This window comes from Mandrillus leucophaeus, unplaced genomic scaffold, assembly GCF_000951045.1.
Source record: "Mandrillus leucophaeus isolate KB7577 unplaced genomic scaffold, Mleu.le_1.0 Scaffold629, whole genome shotgun sequence".
Taxonomy (NCBI): domain Eukaryota; kingdom Metazoa; phylum Chordata; class Mammalia; order Primates; family Cercopithecidae; genus Mandrillus; species Mandrillus leucophaeus.
The window spans coordinates 180,049-200,378 of NW_012106797.1; the positions used below are offsets into that span (position 1 = coordinate 180,049).

At 39.4% G+C, this 20,330-nt stretch overlaps 1 protein-coding gene across 1 annotated transcript in view; it reads left to right on the forward strand.

The window, feature by feature from the left end:
* Positions 1-20,330, forward strand: part of SLC9C2 (solute carrier family 9, member C2 (putative)) — a 92,294-nt gene that overhangs the window by 66,201 nt on the left and 5,763 nt on the right. The window contains exons 18-23 of the mRNA XM_012000447.1: positions 2,278-2,329; positions 4,065-4,213; positions 4,898-5,023; positions 7,213-7,311; positions 10,921-11,088; positions 18,929-19,060. Of these exons, the coding sequence (XP_011855837.1) occupies positions 2,278-2,329; positions 4,065-4,213; positions 4,898-5,023; positions 7,213-7,311; positions 10,921-11,088; positions 18,929-19,060 (726 nt within the window). The remainder of the gene's footprint in view (positions 1-2,277; positions 2,330-4,064; positions 4,214-4,897; positions 5,024-7,212; positions 7,312-10,920; positions 11,089-18,928; positions 19,061-20,330) is intronic.

A 20,330-nucleotide genomic window follows, 5' to 3' on the forward strand; every position in this document is an offset into this window, starting at 1 on the left:
TTAAAAGATTTTTTGCTTCCTGTGTTACTTCTGCTTCCTTGGGGTTCATTCTCCTATTTGTTGTGTTTGGTTTCTATATTTCATTCTGTTTTTGCCCCCAATGTTTGATGATTTTGGTTACGTTTTCACATGTGTCAATGAGGGGCTAAGGTGAGCAGTATCAACAGCTGAAAGGTGTTTTCTCAGCCCAAGTGACATTCTTGATTTTTAACCAGAGATGGATTTAAATCCTGATTACTACAATGAGTATGTGTGGATACATAAAACCATGGATGGCCTGGAGATTTTGTCTTCTGGTTATGGTGCCTATTTTTGTGGTGATGGTTGCATTACCTCAGTCAAGAGAGGCTCTTTACTTATTGAAATCAGAAGAGGAAAAGAGGCTGTGAAGATATCTACCTTTATTGGATTGAACATTAATGTGTAACAGAATTCTCTCCTGTTGCTTTACTTTGAAGAATGGAGAAGAAAATTAAAAGAACTACTCAAAGCCTGGACTGTCTGCATTAGAAAGAACACAGAGCTATTCATAGGAGAAAAGATTTCAGAAGTAGGAGGAAAAGAGAAGAAAAACAAGAGCCAGTGGGGGGAGTTAAGACTGTGTTTTCAGGAGCTGGGAGAAGATGCCTTCTAGGCATCTGAGGGCAGTTTCCTTGACATGTCACAGGTGAAGTGAATCTCCTGTGACGTTTTAAAAGAGGCACCAGTAAAGATTTAAATGGCCTTTTGAGATGGGTTTAGATGTCTAACTGGTGTTGATTCTGAAACTGACTTGGTTCTGGAAGTTGGCCTGTGGCGGCTCACCTTAAGAAAAATAAATGTACCCCCAGGCTTTCATGATTATGCCGTCTCTATAGGCAGGAGTCAGTTCCCATGTGCTTCTGTGCAAAGGCGTTCTAGAGCAGTCTTACAGGGTTGCTGTAAGTCTAGTTTGGTGTGAAGGGGGCCTAACTGCTATCTTTGCAGCTATGCAAGCAGGGCTGGACTAGGATGGTAATTGGTTGTGGACAGGCTAGTAATTTGGCACCTTCCCAATATCAATGCAATGTTATCGAGTAAGAAGAAATAATTTAATAAATATTATATACCTTATTCTTATATTCAAAATGAGGGATTCGTTACACGTGATTTTTTCTAAACCAAAACAAAAACCAACAAAAAAACCCCACAAAAACTTAACTTTGCTTAAACTTTAGATAACAAACCAGTTGTTCGCTATAAAGAGCACTATGCCATGCATTATTTGGGGCAGAGTTTCAGACATCTGTACCTGACAGCTCTGAAGAACTGTCAGTTGTGTGATTTCAGGACTGTTGGTGTAGCCAAGAGCCAACTCCCCAGTGACTCAAAGCTAGAGTGTAAGCTTCAAGAGGAAAAGTGCCTGGGACATAGTGGGCATCCAACAAATACCTGTTGCGTGATTGGTTGAGCAGAGATTGGTTAGCCCTGGAGTGCAGTGGTTTCTTCAGTTATCTAAGGAGTTATTTGTTACAAATATGAACAAATCAGTATTGTATTTTCTCATTTTTCTACTTCTTTTTGTGCTCCTGATAGGATGGCCTCCCAACTAGCTGCTCAGTTGGCTCACTCCCAAATCAGGCGCTGCCTAAGATAATTCTCCTTGGTGCACAGTGGAGTACATACTGATCTTTTCTGATAAGTATTAGGCACAGTAGTTATGCAAGCTACTGACCGTACTAGACTCATTGAGATTGACGTCTGAGCATGGGCAAAGCAGCAGAATTGACCCAGAGAGAAGAATTGAGCCAATAGCTTTTCTAAAGTTAACTAAGTGAAATGTCCTCTACCATACTTCCTTTTCTCTGAATTTAAAAAGAAAGCCAGGCTGGGTGTGGTGGCTCATGCCTGTAATCCCAGCACTTTGGGAGGCCGAGGTGGGTAGATCATCTGAGGTCAGGAGTTCCTTGAACCAGCCTAGCCAACATGGAGAAACTCCATCTCTATTAAAAATATAAAAATTAGCTGGGTGTGGTCACCCACACTTATATTCCCAGCTACTTGGGAGGCTGAGGCATGAGAAAAACTTGAACCTGGGTAGTGGAGGTTGCAGTGAGCCAAGATCGCACCACTGCACTCCAACCTGGGCAACAGAACAGGACTCTGTCTCAAAAAATAAAAATAAAAGGAAGGCCAGAACTATACTTGGTATAATAAATATACTTCTCAGGAGTATAAGAAGAAATGCATGTTTTTCTTAATTTCTGACACAAACTATATCAATAATAAGAAATACGTGTTTGTCTTAATTTCTTACAGAAACTATATGAAATTTTGGAAACCAACAAACAGGATGCTGTCAAAGAATTAGGTAGGCAGTTGAAGTATCTGAGTTCTTAAAGTCACACCTTCTTATCCTATAACTTAATAAAAGAAGAACAATTCGTGCTTTCATTTACTTGCTCATTCATGTATGCATTCAACAAGGATTTATTAAACACAGCTAATGGGCCAGGTATGGGAAAGCAAAGATGGGTAGATCCTGACCCTTAAACAGTGCAGAATCTTGTGGAGTATATGAGCGTATCAATAGACAATTGAAAAAGTTAGCAGAGTCCTGTTAGTTGTTATGGGGGTGTAGAGGAAAGAATGAGAGGAGTGTAGAAAGTGTATTAAGGTGGCAAGGTCAGAGTCCTCAAGGTTAGAAGAAAAAGACACGTAAAGGTTACCTTTGACAAAATGTTTTTGTTTCGTTGTTTTGTTTTTTGCAAAGATACTCTGAATGTAGGCCTGCAACGAATGTCATTTCTTGAGTATCTCCAGTCACTCCACTTTACTTGAAGCACAGAGCAGGAGCCCAAGGATTTTATGCCAAGTTTTTTGGGTCAGATTTCCTCATGTGGGGCTGTGGGCCAGGCTCTCAGTGTGTGCAAACGCATCTGGTAGACGGCCTGGCATACAGAAGGCCCTTAATAAATGGAAGTTATCAGAAAAGAAAATAAAGTAAAACCATTTCATATTCATGACCACATTGTAAGATGCCATATGGGGTTACACTTTCCAAATCAAAATGGAAGGAATGTGGTCTAATGAATGAAAGTGTAAGTTTAGAGACAATAGATTAGGATCTTTTGGCATTATCTCAGAAAACCCATGACCCATTGTTGCCATTTACATATTGACAGATTTTTATTTCTGTGCTTTTAAAGATTAGGGGTTAGGACAGCTGCTTTATATTATGTTTTAGATCAGTATGGAATATTACAAAGTTTTCTCAATTCACTACTCTAAAAGGCAGTGCTTGTTTCCATGTGGTTACTGCAACTGATGACTGAATGCTTATCATGGCAAGAACTGCTTACTCTTTATGTACATTATCTCATTGAATCCTTATAATTACTCTATGAGGCAAATACTATTATTAGAGAGGTTAATTTGCCTGAGGCCCTATGGCTAGTAAGTAGTGAGCCAGGTTTCTAGCCCAGGTGTATCTGACACTAAAACCTATGCTTTGATCATTGGTACCTTTCACTTTAGTGGTCAATTCATTTAGTTAAAAAAAAAAAAAAAAAGAGTGTGTACCTTCGATATGGCAAGCATTGTGTTCAATGTTGAATACGAAGATGAAACAGGTGCAATTTTAGCCTTGACTCACAGTCCAGTTCATGTCTTCTCAGGTTTACTAAAGGGGGAAGAATATGCGCCTTGATCTCAGAAATACCCACCAGCCAAAGTCCAGGGATACTTTCATTCTGTCATGTATTCATCTAACCAACAAAAATTATACAATATGGAGGATGAGACAGAGAAGTAAAAACAGTAACATGATAATGTAATGAGTTCCATAATAGAGATATAGAGGAGATGCCACGGGGATAAGACAGAGTGATTTTCTCTTAGCTGGTGGGGGAAGCCAGTTTCCAATGTTCTCATCCGTAAAATAGGGTTGAAAATAACTCTTGTCCTGCTGACCTCATGAGTTCTGCATGAAACTAGAATAAAAGAATATTGTGTAAATGCTTCAGAAATTATACAGTATTATACTAATATTAGCTATTGTGGTTATTGCACAGGCCACTTACTGAATTTTATTTTCTTTGCTGTAGGACTCATAGAGCATGAAGGTGGTGATGTTGTCATTGCTTTGAAGACTAAACAGGCAATCCGGAATGTGATTGCTAAAGCTCTAAAAAATCTCACCTTCCTTTGTTCAAGAGGCATTATTGATAAGCATGACAGCACTGAGATAAATAAGGTAATTTTGCTTGATTCTGTCTGCATAATACCCCAGCCTTCATGGTTGCTTTAGCAGTGTGTAATAAGGAGGGAGATTGAAAAAAATTGTTTAACCACAGGTGGTAAGTCTAGAATCACCTTCAACCTTTGATAATGCAAAGGACGATGAATGCCAATGCTAGCCAGTACACTCCATTTGTCAAAACTACTTGATTGCAAGTAACAGAAACCAACTTGAACTAAGTTAGGAAAGAAATGGTTGGGGGATTTATCAAAAGGACACAGAGTACTTTATAGAACCCACAATAGCCAGCCTATGTGACAAGGCCTAAGGAAAGGATTTGAACAGAGATATAGAAAACTTTCTAGATTTTCCATTTCCTAACAGGGTTGCCCTCTATGGCATCTTCCTTTGGCTCACCCTATAGACTCACTAGATTTTTCTGCTTCTCCATCCACTGTGTCAATTGAATTATGAAGATGATAGGTTCAATCCGAGTTAGTAAGTCAGTGAAAATAGTAATAAGGGGAGACTAGGGACAAAAATGGTTAGAGGAATTTAGATAGGAAGAGAGAAGCTGTGAGTCAAACATCAAGGTTATACTTGCCTAACAGTAGTTTATTTAGATTTCCTTAGTTTTTGCCTACTGTCCATTTTTTGTTACAGGATCTGATCCCCATTATTTTGATTATTTGTTTTTAGGTACTTCTTAAAAAATTAAAAGCACTAAACAACTTTCCAAAGGCAATCCCACCCCCAACTCCTGACAAATACCTTCACAACATCATTTGGCTGGAAGGTAAAGATGTTCTCATTGACTTCTTCAAGGTAAAGATTTTCTTTTCTATTCTGGCTCAGGTTTGATGATAATTATCTATTTTTTCCACTCCCTAATGAAAGATTAACAGAAAAGCATGTCACATACTGGCCAATTCAGGGAAAGCCAAGACAGAGGCCCAGGAAAGTCTAAAGGAGGAATAAATCTCTTTTTGAGCCTAAAGGGCAAAGATAGTTTTTCACAATGCCTTATCTGCTTGGGAGTAGCTATATGTGTCTGACTGTTACCAATCCCATTCTATTTTATGTTGTAGAGTTCTGGATTTCTCAATGTACGCTCTTGGAGAGACATTTTTTAGAGCAAGGGTCTCGAATTTAAGTTACTATACAGACCGGGCAGATAGTGTAAAAGTAAAGCTGATTGGCCGTAGTATAATAGGGAACGGTGAGAACTCAGGTGTGTTCAAGTTCATGCTCTGTCAGCTGAGGGTTGCAACAGGACTTTGGACTCTTTCGACAAATATCTATTGAATATCCTCTACATGTCAGGGACTGTTCTAGGTTTGGTGATATGGCAGTAAACAAAATAGATAAAGTCCCTACTTTCATTTTTTAATTTTTATTTTATTTTATTTATTTATTTTTTTGAGATAGAGTCTCACTCTGCTGCCCAGGTTGGAGTACACTGGTGCAATCTCGACTCACTGCAAACTCCGCCTCCTGGGTTCAAGTGATTCTCCTGTTTCAGCCTCCCAAGTAGCTGGGATTACAGGCATGTGCCACCACGCCCAGCTAATTTTTGTATTTTCAGTAGAGATGGGGTTTCACCATGTTGGCCAGGCTGGTCTTGAACTCCTGACCTCAAGTGATCCACCCTCCTTGGCCTCCTAAAGTGCTGGGATTACAGGCGTGAGCCGCCGTGCCTGGCTGAAGTCCCTACTTTCATAAAGCTTATGTTATATGGATGGAGACGGACAATAAACACACCAAACACATAAACATATAGCCTATCAGATGGTTATAAGTGCCAGAGAAAAATAACGAGGGAAAAGGTAATACAGAGCGGCCATGGAAGCCTGCTCTAATAAGGTGACATTTGAAGAGAGATGTGAAAGAAGGGAGGGAGCAAGCCAGGTAGTGTCTTAGAGAAGAGCACCCCAGGCAAAGGGAGTAGTGGGTGCAAGGAGGCCCCGAGGCCAAGTGTGCCTGGTGTGTTCCAGGAGCAGCACAGAGGCCCCTGGCAGGAGCGGTGCTGGAGAGAGCACATGAAGTCAGGGCAGTTGCAGAGGGCTCAGAGAACATCATGACTCTCAGGGGCCCTGGGCACTTCTGCCTTCGTGGGCCTCTTCCTCCACAAAACTATGAAAAATTAGACTTTATGACTGTGTTAGTATAACAGTGAAGATGTTAGTATTATATATTAAAACATTTTTCTTTATCTAAAACTAATTTTCCTCCTGATTCTAAAAGACATTAAAACATTGTTATAAGTGTCTAAAAGTATTGTAGATGCGGGTACTGCACCTGCTGATTCCTAGTGGATGGCTCCACCTTGGTCTCCATCCCTCCCTGCCTGAGACATATACAATCTTTGCTATTACCCTAACTGCAGACGTTCAGTTTGCTTCTGGATTTTGCATATATGAATCTTCTGCCCTGGAGGTCTTCAACTCATGTTATCCGAGCTATCTGCTCCTCCTCTTTCAAGTCTCAGCTTAGCTGTCCTGTCTGCTGTAAAGGCCTCACTGAACAACCAAGATAGGATCCTGTGGCTTTTCTGCACTTTTTTTTTTTTTGCATAGCACCCTGTCCCTGTCTTCTTTGTCATAATTATCCCATTTGATTGTAAATATCTACCCAACCTAACTAAAAGTTTGTTCTGAAGGCAGGAAAATTGTTTAGCTTACCATTATAACCCAAGCCCCAAACGGGGCTGAAAAGCAAGTTTTCATTCATTAATGTGCATATTCATTCCATAGTTATATCAGTTACTATGCTGAGTACTAATCACAAAGTCAAAGTTTGTTTGCCTGTTCCTTTATTTCTAGAAGTTGATGTGGTATATTAGCACGTTACAGTTCAGTAAAAAAACAAGAATATAGTTTGTGTTTTATGCTACTTGGAAGCTATTTTACCTTTAAAATCATATATATATGATTACATATATATATAAAATCATATATATATATCTAACATATATATGTTGACTCTCTTTTTCTTTTCCTTTTTTTCCCACCCAGGAAAGAGCCAAACTTGCTTGTTTTGACTACGGAGATATCATTTGTAAAGCAGGTGAAATGCCACAAGGAATCTACTTAATTATTTCAGGAATGGCAATTGTAAGGGACTATTGGTTGGTTGGTTTTTTTTTTTTTTCTTACTTAAAATGTATTTTGAAACATGTAATTGTAGAATAAGAATAAATTTAGATACTGAAAAAGTTTAAATTTTTAATGTGATGAAACCATTTCTACTCTGAGCATGACAGCTGAGAGATAAATATGCAACACCTGAAATGTGCTTCCCATTCTACAAAATGCTGTGATAGTCTTTACTTATTTCTTGCAGCAATCCTGGGAGGAAGCAGGATTTTTTTGAATGTTCAGACAAGGAAATCAATACTTGGCATGACTTAAATTACTCACGTAAAGGAATTAGGATGAGGATCAAATATACCACTTTTAATCTGTCCAATGGGAGGCTTTTGTTGACCAGAGAGAGAGAGACAGAAAGAGAGAGAGAGAGCGATTTCAGTAGAGTGATGGGGACAAGAATCCTTTGTATCTGCATAACAGTAGTTTAGTAGCTGAATTCATGGGTGAGCCCCAGTTTGTAAACCAAATAATTCCTAGATCGTCCTAGATGATAGTCATAAAATGACAAATCCTTATTATGGGAAAAATAATACATTCGGCTTTCTGGTTTTGAAATGCGTATATTAGACCTTAAAATATCATGGAAATAAACTACTATAATAAATAGAATACTGACACAATATAACACTTATTTACTCTCTGGCACTATTCTAAGCACTTTTCATTCATCCGTTCATTCATTTATTCAACAAAATACTTGCTTCATTACCACCATGTGGCAGGCACTATTAATTCTAGGCATGGGATTGACAAAACAGACACAAATCCCTGCCTTCTTGGAGCCTAATTTCTAGTAGAGGGATAAAAGGAGATGGGACAATGAACAAAACAAATAAGTTTACAGTATGTTAGAGATGATGGAGATATGAAGAGATTAATTGTGATTTTTTAAAAGGTAGTCGAGAAAGGCAATGTGGGCCAGTCACGATGGCTCACAACTGTAATCCCACCACTTTGAGAGGGCTAGGCGGGTGGATCACATGAGGCAGGAGTCCAAGACCAGCCTGGTCTTGGCAAAACCCTGTCTCTACTAAAAATACAAAAATTAGTCGGGTATGGTAGCACATGTCTATAATCCCAGCTACTTGGGAGGCTGAGACACGAGGATCTGAGATCCTGCCACTGCACTCCAGCCTGGGCGACAGTCTCACTCTATCACTCAGGCTGGAGTGCAGTGAGGCCATCTCAGTTCACTGCAACATCTCCCCCTCGGGTTCAAGAGATTCTCCTGCCTCAGCCTCCCAAGTAGCTGGGATTATAGGCAGGCACCACCATGCCCATCTAATTTTTGTGTTTTTAGTAGAGATGGGGTTTCACTAGGCTGTTGTTGAACTCCTGACCTCAAGCGAGCCACCTGCCTCGGCCTCCCAAAGTGCTGGGATTACAGGTGTGAGCCACCGAACCCGGCCAACAACCCTATTTTTTACATGAGAAAACTGATGCACAGAAAAAAAATAATCCACTTGGCCCCAACTACACATACTCAGAGGCCAAAGATTACTTTGAACTCATGTAGTCTATCTCCAGTATCCATGTGCTTAGCCATTATACTATACTCCCATTAGAATGCTAGGAAAAACACACAGCTGCCAGTATTTATGAAATGTGGCAAGTTCAATACTTAAAAGCTGCAACTCGCTGTAACATGTTTCTTTGGGGATTGTCCTGCAGTGACTGGACTAGCTAAGCCTTATTAAACTATAGTCCAATGATGTTTGGGCTGAAGAGGTTATATTAGTACTCTTTTGATACCACAACAAATTACTACAAATTTAGTGGCTTAAAAATATTATCTCATGGTTCTGTAGGTCAGAAATCCAATGGGTTCTGCTGATTTCACTGCTTGGGTCTCAAGAAGCTGAAATCACGATGTCAGTAGGGCTGCATTACCTTCTGGAAGCTCTAGGGGCAGAATCTGTTTCCAGGCTCTTTGAGGTTGTTGGCACATCTAGTTATTCTTTATGGCTATTGAACACAAGTCCCTGCTTCTTCAGGGCTGTCAGCTGGAGCCCACCCTTAGCTCCTAGAGCTTCTCTTTCATCTTTGCGTGCAGGTCCTCACGTCTCAGAGCAAGCAAAGACATATGGAATCCTTCACACATCTCTCTCTGATGGACTCCCTTCTACTTGCAAGGGCTCATGTGATTACAGTCCCCCCAATATTCCCGTCTGTTGTTTAATCAAACACTAATCTGGAACGGCTGTGAAGGGACTTTATAGATCTTTTTACGGTCAGCTGATTAGTATCCTTAACTCCATAAATCATCTTTTTAAGGTCAGCTGATTAGCAACCTCAATTCCACTTCAAAGTCCCTTCACTGCAGTCCCTAGATCAGTATTTGGTTGAGCAACAGACAGGAATCTTGGGGGGCCTCCTTTCAAATGCTGCCTACCTCAAATGTCATAATCTTTTCTTTGTTTGCAAAAAGCAGAGGCATTCTTCATTGCTCAAAGATCCTTTGAATTGCATTCAAAATTACAGCCATTTAAAAAAAAAAAATCAAACTCCTCTGGAAGCATGAATGCTTTTAAAAGTCTGAATGCTAATTGCTGGGAGAGAGTGACCTTTTGTGTCCTGTTTCCTGTGTCTTAAACAATACCCTTCCTCTTTGATGTTTACAGCTAAATTTTCTGAAAAATTCTGTAATCCTTCTAATCCCAATTCTTTCAGCTTCCCCCTAAAATCTGATACCTCTCTGCTTTCTCCAGTTATGCCTACCAGTTATTTTCTTGAAGTAACTCAACCATCCTATGTTCTTCCTAAAACCTTTTCCTGTTGATGTTGCATGGTAATTTTTCTTAAGCATTTTGAAAAGAGACAAGGCTTTCATTAACATCATGGCTTGGTTTGGAGGCATATTAATTCATAATATTTGATTTATGTGCCCAGGCAATCAAAAGTTATTTCCACGTGATGCATTAACCCATTGTGGTAAGAATATCTAATGGACTCAATGAGTGATTGTATTAGTTGCATACTATAATTTCCAGTTTTGGTGGGATATTTTTTTTTTTCTTTGAGATGGGGTCTCACTCTGTCGCCCAGGCTGGAGCGCAGTGGCATGATCTTGGCTCACTGCAACCTCTGCCTCCTGGGTTCAAACAATCCTCCTGCCTCAGTCTCCTGAGTAGCTGGAACTACAAGCACACGCCACTATGCCCGGCTAATTTTTGTATTTTTTTTTTTAGTAGAGACAGGGTTTTACCACGTTGGCCAGGCTGGTCCCGAACTCTTGATCTTGTGATCCACCTGCCTTGGCCTCTCAAAGTGCTGGGATTACAGATGTGAACCACTGTGCCCAGCCCTGGTGGGATTTTTATATAAGACAGGTATAAATAGAAAGTTGTAAATAGGGGTCATCTGTAAAACTAAAGATGAGAAAAAAAATCCTTGCCTTGGGAGTTGAAATGTGAAAGAAATCATGATTTTTTTCCTTAAGCCTAATTCTTCTTTCACACCTGACAGGAGATCTTTGTCTTCCATTGGAAAGTTGTAAGAAATAGTGGGAGCTCCTACAATTTGATCAAAATTTTAATTTTTTCTTTCCCTTTGCACACTTTTTTCCCTTTGCAGTTGCATAGTTTATCTCCTACCTTTGGAATAGGGAGTAGCCAAAGGCCTGATAGAAAGTCCAGTGACATGTTTACAGAGTTCTGTACTGCTGGGGACATAATTGGAGAGCTAAACTGTCTGCTTAAGTGTGAAATTGAATATACTGTCATCTGTGAAACTAGTTTACAGGTAGGAAAATGGTTCTGTCATGAGTTATTAATTTTTCCTCAAGTAAGTAAAAAATGCCAGCATCTTTTCTTTTTTAAGGTTTTGACATCTTAGTCACCCAACCAGCTATTGGGAGGTAACATAGCTGAAAAGGCAGATTTAGTGTCTCACATGCCAGGCTCTGCCAAGCTCCACTGCATCCTGCCTAAGGGAGTAGTTATTTAACCTCCTTAAGTCTCAGTGTCCTTGTTTATGAAGTAGAGAGAATACCTCCCTTTTGATGTTATGAGGATTAGGAAAACATCTACGTAACATGCCTGACACATAAAGGTGCTCAATAAATGGTCACCATTATGACAACAGTGTTTTTAAAGAATATTTATTTGTTTTTAAAACAACCCCGTTAAAAGTGGGCAAAGGATATGAACAGATATTTTCAAAAGAAGACATACGTGTGGCCAACAAGCACATGCAAAAAAGCTCAACATCACTGATCAATAGAGAAATGCAAATCAAAACCACAATGAGATACCACCTCACACCAGGCAGAATGGCTGCTATTAAAAAGTCAAAAAGTAACAGGTGCTGGAGAGGTTGTGGAGAAAAAGGAACAATTACACACTGTTGGTGGGAGTATAAATTAATTCAACCATTGTGGAAGACAGTGTGACGTTTCCTCAAAGACCTAAAGAGAGAAATACCATTGACCCAGCAATCCCATTACTGGGTATATACCCAAAGGAATATAAATCATTCTATTATAAAGACACATGCACATGTATGTCACTGCAGCACTATTCACAATAGCAAAGACGTGGAATCAACCTAAATGCCTGTCAATGATAGAGTGGATAAAGAAACGGTACATATATACCATAGAATATTATGTAGCCCTAAAAAAGAGTGAGATCATGTCTTTTGCAGGAACTGTGGATGGAGCTGGAGGCCATTATCCTTAGTAAATTAATGCAGGAACAGAAAGCCAAATATCACATGTTCTTACGTATAAGTGGGAGCTAAATGATGAGAACACATGGACACATAGAAGGGAATAAAACACACTGGGGCCTTTTGGAGGGTGGAGGGTGGGAGGAGGGAGAGAATCGGGAAAAATAACTACGGGTACATGGGTGATGAAATCATCTGTACAACAAACCCCCATGACACAAGTTTACCTATGCAACAAACCTGCATATGTACCACTGAACTTAAAAGTTAAAAAAGGAATATTTGTTTTTAAACTTCCTTCTATGTTTCATTTGCTAAGTAAGAAGTTATCTATTCAACACCTAAGTGTCCTGACATTTCACTAGGTGTGGGGAATTAAAATAAAAATGAGCCAAAGACCAAGGAACAGTCAAAGTGGTTCGTTAAATAGGTCCTGCTCCCTGTGCCACCCAACTGGGTGAGACCCTCCAACAGGGGTTGTCAGGTACCCTATACAGGAGCATAGGTTGGTGCTCCTCAAGGTCAGAGTTCCCAGAGGAAGGAGCAGGCACCCATCTTTGCTGTTCTCCAGCCTCCTCGAGTGACATATCCAGGTGTGGGAGCAAACCAGATGAATGGGTCCTGAAGCAAACCCCCAGCAAACTGCAGCAGCCCTACAGAAGAAGGACCTGACCATTGCAAGAAAAACAGACAGAAAGCAACAACAACAGCATCAACAACAAAAAAAAGTCCCCACTAAAACCCCATCCAAGGGTCAACAGCCTCAAAGATCAATATTAAACAAACTCATGAACATGAGAAAGAATCAACGAAAAAACACTGAAAACCCAAAAGGCCAGAGTGCCTCTTCCCCTACAAATGATCGCAATGCCTGTCCAGCAAAGGCACAGAACTGGATGGAGGATAAGATGGATGAATTGACAGAAGTAGGCTTCGGAAGGTGGGTAATAACAAACTCTGCTGAACTAAAGGAGCATGTTCAAACCGAATGCAAAGAAGCTAAGAATCTTCATAAAAGGTTACAGGAGCTGCTAACTAGAATAATCAGTTTGAAAGGAACCTAAATGACCTGATGGAGCTGAAAAACACAGCATGAACTCTTCATGAAGCATGCATAAGGATCAGTAGCTGAATCTATCAAGTGGAAGAAAGGATATCAGAGTCTGAAGACCATCTTGTTGAAATAAGGCAAGAAGAGAAGATTAGAGAAAAAAGGATGAAAAGGAAAAAACAAAACCTCTGAGAAATATGGGACTATGTAAAAAGACCAAACCTATGATTGATTGGAGTGTCTAAAAGAGACAGGGAGAATGGAACCAAGTTGGAAAACACATTTCAGGATCAGGATGTTATCCAGGAGAACTTCCCTGACCCAGCAAGAAGGACCAACATTCAAATTCAGGAAATACAGAGAACACCACTAAGATACTTCATGAGAAGATCAACCCCAAGACACATAATCATCAGATTCTTCAAGGTGGAAATGAAGGAAAAAATGTTAAGGGCAGCCAGAGAGAAAGGCCAGGTCACCTACAAAAGGAAGCCCATCAGACTAACAGTGGACCTCTCAGCAGAAACCCTACAAGCCAGAAGACAGTGGGGGCCAATATTCAACATTCTTAAAGAAAATAATTTTCATCCCAGACCTTCATACCCAGCTAAACTAAGCTTCATAGAAAAAGGAGAAATAAAATTCTTTCCAGACAAACAAATGCTGAGGGATTTTGTCATCACCAGGCCTGCCTTGGAAGAGCTCCTGAAGGAAGCACTAAATATGGAAAGGGACAACTGGTACCAGCCACTGCAAAAACACTCCAAATATATAAAGGCCAATGGCACTATGAAGAAACTGCATCAACTATTCTGCATCAACTATTTTGCATAGTGTGCAAAATAACCAGATAGCGTCATGATGACACGCTCAAATTCACACATAACAATGTTAACCTTAAATGTAAATGGGCTAAATGCCCCAGTTAAAAGACACAGACTGGCAAATTGGATAAAGAGTCAGGACTCATTGGTGTGGTGCATTTAGGAGACTCATCTCACATGCAAAGACCCACATAGGCTCAAAACAAAGGGATGGAGGAAAAATTACCAAGCAAATGGAAAACAAAACAAAAAAAGCAGGTGTTGCAATACTAGTATCTGACAAAACAGACTTTAAACCAACAAAGATCAAAAAAGACAAATAAGGGCATTACATAATGGTAAAGGGATCAATTCAATAAGAAGAGCTAACTTTCCTAAATATATATGCACCCAATACAGGAGCACCCAGATTCATAAAATAAATTCTTAGAGACTTACAAAGAGACTTGGACTTCCACACAATAATAGTGGGAGACTTTAACACCCCAATGTCACTATTAGACAGATCAACAAGACAGAAAATTAACAAGGATATTCAGGACCTGAACTCAGCTCTGGATCAAGTGGAACTAATACACATTTACAGAACTCTCCACCCCAAATCAATAGAATATACATTATTCTCAGTGCCGCATGGCACTTATTTTAAAATCAACCACATAATTGGAAGCAAAACACTCCTCGGCAAATGCAAAAGAACCGAAACCATAACAAACTCTCTCTCGACCACAGTGCAATCAAATTAGAACTCAGAATTAAGAAACTCTCTCAAAACCATGGAAACTGAAGTACATGGAAATTGAACAATCTGCTCCTGAATGACTCCTGGGTAAATAATGAAATTGAGGCAGAAATCAAGAAGTTTTTTGAAACCAATGAGAACAAAGAGACAACATAATGGAATCTCTGGGACACAGCTAAAGCAGTGTTAAGAGGTAAATTTATAATCACTAAATGCCCATATCAGAAAGCTAGAAAGATCTCAAATCAACACCCTACCATCACAATTAAAAGAGCTAGAGAAGCAAGAGCAAACAAGTCCAAAAGCTAGCAGAAGACAACAAATAATTAACATCAGAGCAGAAATGAAGGAGATAGAGACACAAAAAACCCTTTAAAAAAATCAGTGAATCCAGGAGCTGATTTTTTGGAAAAAATTAACAAAGTAGATAGACTGCTAGCTAGATTAATAAAGAAGAAAAGAGAGAGAAATAAAAAAGACATAATAAAAAATGATAAAGGGGATATCACCACTGACCCTACAGAAATACAAACTACCATCAGAGAATCAGCACCTCTATGTAAATAAACTAGAAAATCTAAAAGAAAAGGATAAATTCCTGGACACATACACCCTCCCAAGACTAAACTAGGAAGAATTAAAATCCCTGAATAGACCAATAATGAGTTCTGAAGTTGAAGCAGTAATTAATAGCCTGCCAACCCAAAAAAGCCCAGGACCAGAGAGACTCACAGCCAAATTCTACCAGAGATACAAAGAGGAGCTGGTACCATTCCTTCTGAAACTACTCCAAAAAATTGAAAAGGTGGGACACCTCCCTAACTCATTTTATGAGGCCAGCATCATCCTGATACCAAAACCTGGCAGAGGCGCAACAACAACAAAAAGAAAACTTCAGGCCAATATCTCTGATGAACATCAATGTAAAAATCCTCAATAAAATACTGGCAAACCAAATCCAGCAACACATCAAAAAGTTTATCCACCACGATCAAGTCAGCTTCATCCCTGGGATGCAAGACTGGTTCAACATATGCAAATCAATAAACATAATCCATCACATAAACAGAACCAATGACAAAACCACATGATCATCTCAATAGATGCAGAAAAGGCCTTCAATAAAATTCAACATCCCTTCATGTTAAAAACTCTCAATAAGGTAGGTATTGATGGAATATATCTCAAAATAATAAGAGCTATTTATGACAAACCCACAGCCAATATCATACTGAATGGCAAGAGCTGGAAGCATTTCCTTTGAAAATTGGCACAAGACAAGGATGCCCTCTCTCACCACTCCTATTCAACATAGTATTAGAAGTTCTGGCTGGGCAACCAGGCAAGATAAATAATAAAGATATGCAAATGGGAAGAGAGGAAATCAAATTGTCTCTGTTTGCAGGTGACATGATTCTATATTTAGAAAACCCCATTGTCTCAGTCCCCAAACTCCTTAGGCTGATAAGCAATTTCAGCAAGGTCTCAGGATACAAAATCAATGTGCAAAAATCACAAGCATTGCTATGCACCTACAACAGACAAACAGAGAGCCAAATCATGAATGAACTCCGATTCATAATTGCTACAAAGGGAATAAAATACCTAGGAATATAACTAACAAGGGATATGAAGGACCTTTTCAAGGAGAACTACAAGTCACTCCTCAAGGAAATAAGAGGGGACACAAACAAATGGAAAAACATTCCATGCTCGTGGATAGGAAGAATCAATAGCATGAAAATGGCCATACTGCCCAAAGTTATTTATAGATTCAATGCTATTTCCATCAAACTACCATTGACATTCTTCACAGAATTAGAAAAAAACTATTTTAAATTTTGTATGGAACCAAAAAAGAGCCCACATAGCCAAGACAATCCTAAGCAAAAAGAACAAAGCTGGAAGCATCACGCTACTTGGCTTCAAACTATACTATAAGGCTACAGTAACCAAAATAACATCGTACTGGTACCAAAACAGACATGTGGACCAATGGAACAGAACAGAGGCCTCAGAAATAACCGTACACATATACAACCATCTGATCTTCGACAAACCTGATAAAAACAAGCAATGAGGAAAGGATCTCCTATTCAGTAAATGGTGCTGGGAAAACTGGCGAGCCATATGCAGAAAACCAAAACTGGACCTCTTCCTTATACCTTTTACAAAAATTAACTCAAGATGACTTACATGTAAAACCCAAAACCGTAAAAACCCTAGAAGAAACCCTAAGCAATACCACCCAGGACATAGGCATGGGCAAAGACTTCATGACAAAAATGCCAAAGGCAATTGCAACAAAAGCCCAAATTGACAAGTGGGATCTAATTAAAGAGCTTCTGCACAACATGAACAGGCAACCTACAGAATGGGAGAAAAATATTGCAATCTACCCAACTGACAAAGGTCTAATATCTGGAATCTACAAGGAACTTAAACAAATTTATAAGAAAAAATCCCATCAAAAAGTGGGCAAAGGATATGAACAGATATCTTTCAAGAGAAGTCATTTACGTGGCCAACAAACATATGAAAAACTCGACATCACTGATTACAAAAATGCAAATCAAAACCGCAATGAGATACCATCTCACGCCAATCAGAATGGCAATTATTAAAAGTTAGGAAATGGGCCAGGCGTGGTGGCTCACACCTGTGATCCCAGCCCTTTGGAAGGCCAAGGCAGACGAATCATGAGTTCAAGAGATTGAGACCATCCTGGCCAACATGGTGAAATGCCATCTCTACTAAAAATACAAAAATTAGCTGGGCATGGTGGCACACCTATAGTCACAGCTACTCGGGAGGCTGAGGCAGGATAATTGCTTGAACCCAGAAGGTGGAGGTTGCAGTAAGCCGAGATGCACCACTGCACTCTAGCTTGATGACAGAGTGAGACTCCGTCTCAAAAAAAAAAAAGAAGAAAAAAGAAAAAGAAAAGAAAGGAAAAAAAAAGTCAGGAAACAACAGATGCTCGTGAGGCTGTGGAGAACTAAGAACGCTTTCACACTGTTGGTGGGAATGCAAATTAGTTCAACCATTGTGGAAGACAGTGTGGTGATTCCTCAAGGACCTAGAACCAGAAATACTGTTTGACCCAGCAATCCCATTACTGGGTATATGCCCAACCATAAAAAGCCCAGGCCCGGATAGACTCACAGCCGAATTCTACCCAAAGGAAAATAAATCATTCTACTATAAAGACACATGCACATGTATGTTTATTGTGGCACTATTCACAATAGCAAAGACATGGAACCAACTTAAATGCCCATCAAAAAATGTGGTACATACACACCATGGAATACTATGCAGCCATAAAAAGGAATGAGAACATGTCCTTTGCAGGGACATAGATGAAACTGGAAGCCATCATCCTCAGCAAACTAACACAGAACAGAAAACCAAAAACTGCATGTTCTCACTCATAAGTGGGAGTTGAACAATGAGAACACATGGACACAGGGAGGGGAACATCACACACCAGGGCCATTTGGGGATTGAGGGGGTGAGAGGAATGAGAGCATTAGGTTAAACAGCTAATACATGTGGGGCTTAAAACCTAGATGATATGTTGATAGGTGCAGCAAAGCACCATGGCACACGTAGACCTATGTAACAAACTGACACATTCTGTACTTGTATCCCGGAACTTAAAGTAAAATAAAATAATTAAAAAAAAAAAAAAGAAATGAGTCAAAGAATTCTCAATCTTTGGAGACGATCTGATGCAACAGAGCAGGATCCAGAGTCTTAGGGGTGTGTGGAGTGGAAGGAAATGTTGTTTTAGCTATTTCATGTCATTTTATTTTTGGAAGAGGCATGAGTTTAGTCATAAGGCTGAACTGAATTCACTGAAGTTCGTGTAACTTGAATCTGAAAGTGTATTTTTTTTATTCAGGTAAACTATTTGCCTCTGGAAACAAATACCGTGAATGAGCTCACTTTATCTACCATGACAATAAAAATAGATAAGTTCATATGGCTAAGTTCCTGAATCCTGGGCTTTGGGCTCATGAGCCATATCCTTCATTGTATCTATTGACTGATATACATTTTTCTGGTCTCTTATTAAAGTATATAGCTTTAATCGCACCATACATTTTATCATCTTATACTTAGCAAACAACCATTTTCACAATACAAATGCTTCTAAATGACAAGAGTATCATAATTATGCTAGAATTGATAGTTTTTCTGAAGGTTAAATCCGCAGGCATCTTGTTTTTTGATGGTCTTGTAATTTAGTTCCAAATCAAGCTGCTATGGCCTGCGGTCTTTTTGTTTCAGGCCTGCTTTATCTCCCTGGAGGATTTATATGAAGGCTTTGATGCCTTCTGGCCATCTCTGGAATATAAAATATGGCTAAAGCTTGCTCTCAGTACTGCCTACCAGTATTTTGAATCAAGTCTTATTGACGAGGTAAGTTACATGATTAAAATATTAATAAATTGAATTTTTATGCATTGTATTTTTTACAGAATGCGTTTCATATTTTTGAGACAAAAATAGAAAGGAAATTTGTGTGCGCGTGTGTGTGTGTGTGTGTTTGAGACAGAGTCTCACTCTGTTGCCCACACTGGAGTGCAATGGTGCAATCTCAGCTTACTGCAACCTCTGTCTCCCAGGTTCAAGCAATTCTCCTGCCTCAGCCTCCCAAGTAGCTGGGATTATAGGCGCCTGCCACTAGCCCTGGCTCATTTTTTTTTATTATTATTAGTAGAGACAGGGTTTCACCATGTTGTCCAGGCTGGTCTTGAACTCCTGACCTCAAGTGATCTGCTCACCTCGGCCTCCCAAAGTGCTGGGATTATAGGCGTGAGCCACCGTGCCTGGCCCTGTGTCTGATTTTCTAAAATGAGATTGCTAGAATTTTAACTGCTCTCTTATCCTGAGTTCCTACAGGTTGTCAATCCTTTTGTCACAGCTAATTTTCCCAAGCTACTTGCAATCATTTCAAAAAAAAAGGTAGATTTAGCAAATTCAAAATAGGTAGATCCCCCCTGAACCAAGCATAGTGTTAATCAGAATGTATTAACAAACGCTCCGTCTGTATTTATTATTGCCTACTCTGCCAATGTTAATATAAATCTATAAATCTCCTGCCTTTTCAAAATCTTTGTGGAGGTGACTGAGCCTCTCTCATGGACTTCCCCTCCAAACAGTAGTGGTTCAAGTTTGTCTCTGGACAAGCACAATTTACAATCTCACATTTGTATCCTATTTAGTAACTGTTGGAACCCTTACTAGCTAGTGAGTCGGAACCGGGGAAGTGAACTGGGAAAGATCTGAAGTTCAGTAATATTCACTGAACTGAGCGACTGGATATAAATAAACATTGGGTTAAAAAATGAGTGTGTCATACACGCCAGTAAGGTTTCTTTCACTATATTGCAATAATAACTTTCAGAAAAATTTTAGCAGAGGGATAAGGGGATTGGAATTCTTCTCTTTTCCTTTTACCTTGCCTCTTCATGAGGAGTGGGACAAATTTAGAGTCTAGCATGAAACTCCAGGGGTGAGAATTAGGACGAATGGATAGAAACTATGGACTCAGACTTGACTGAATAATAAGGTGAATGTCCTTTACATTTTTTTTAAATTCACAAGCAACACATATTCATTATATAAATGAGAAAGTACAGATACAAAACATTAAAAAATGTCTATTTTTAAACAGAGAATCTCTATT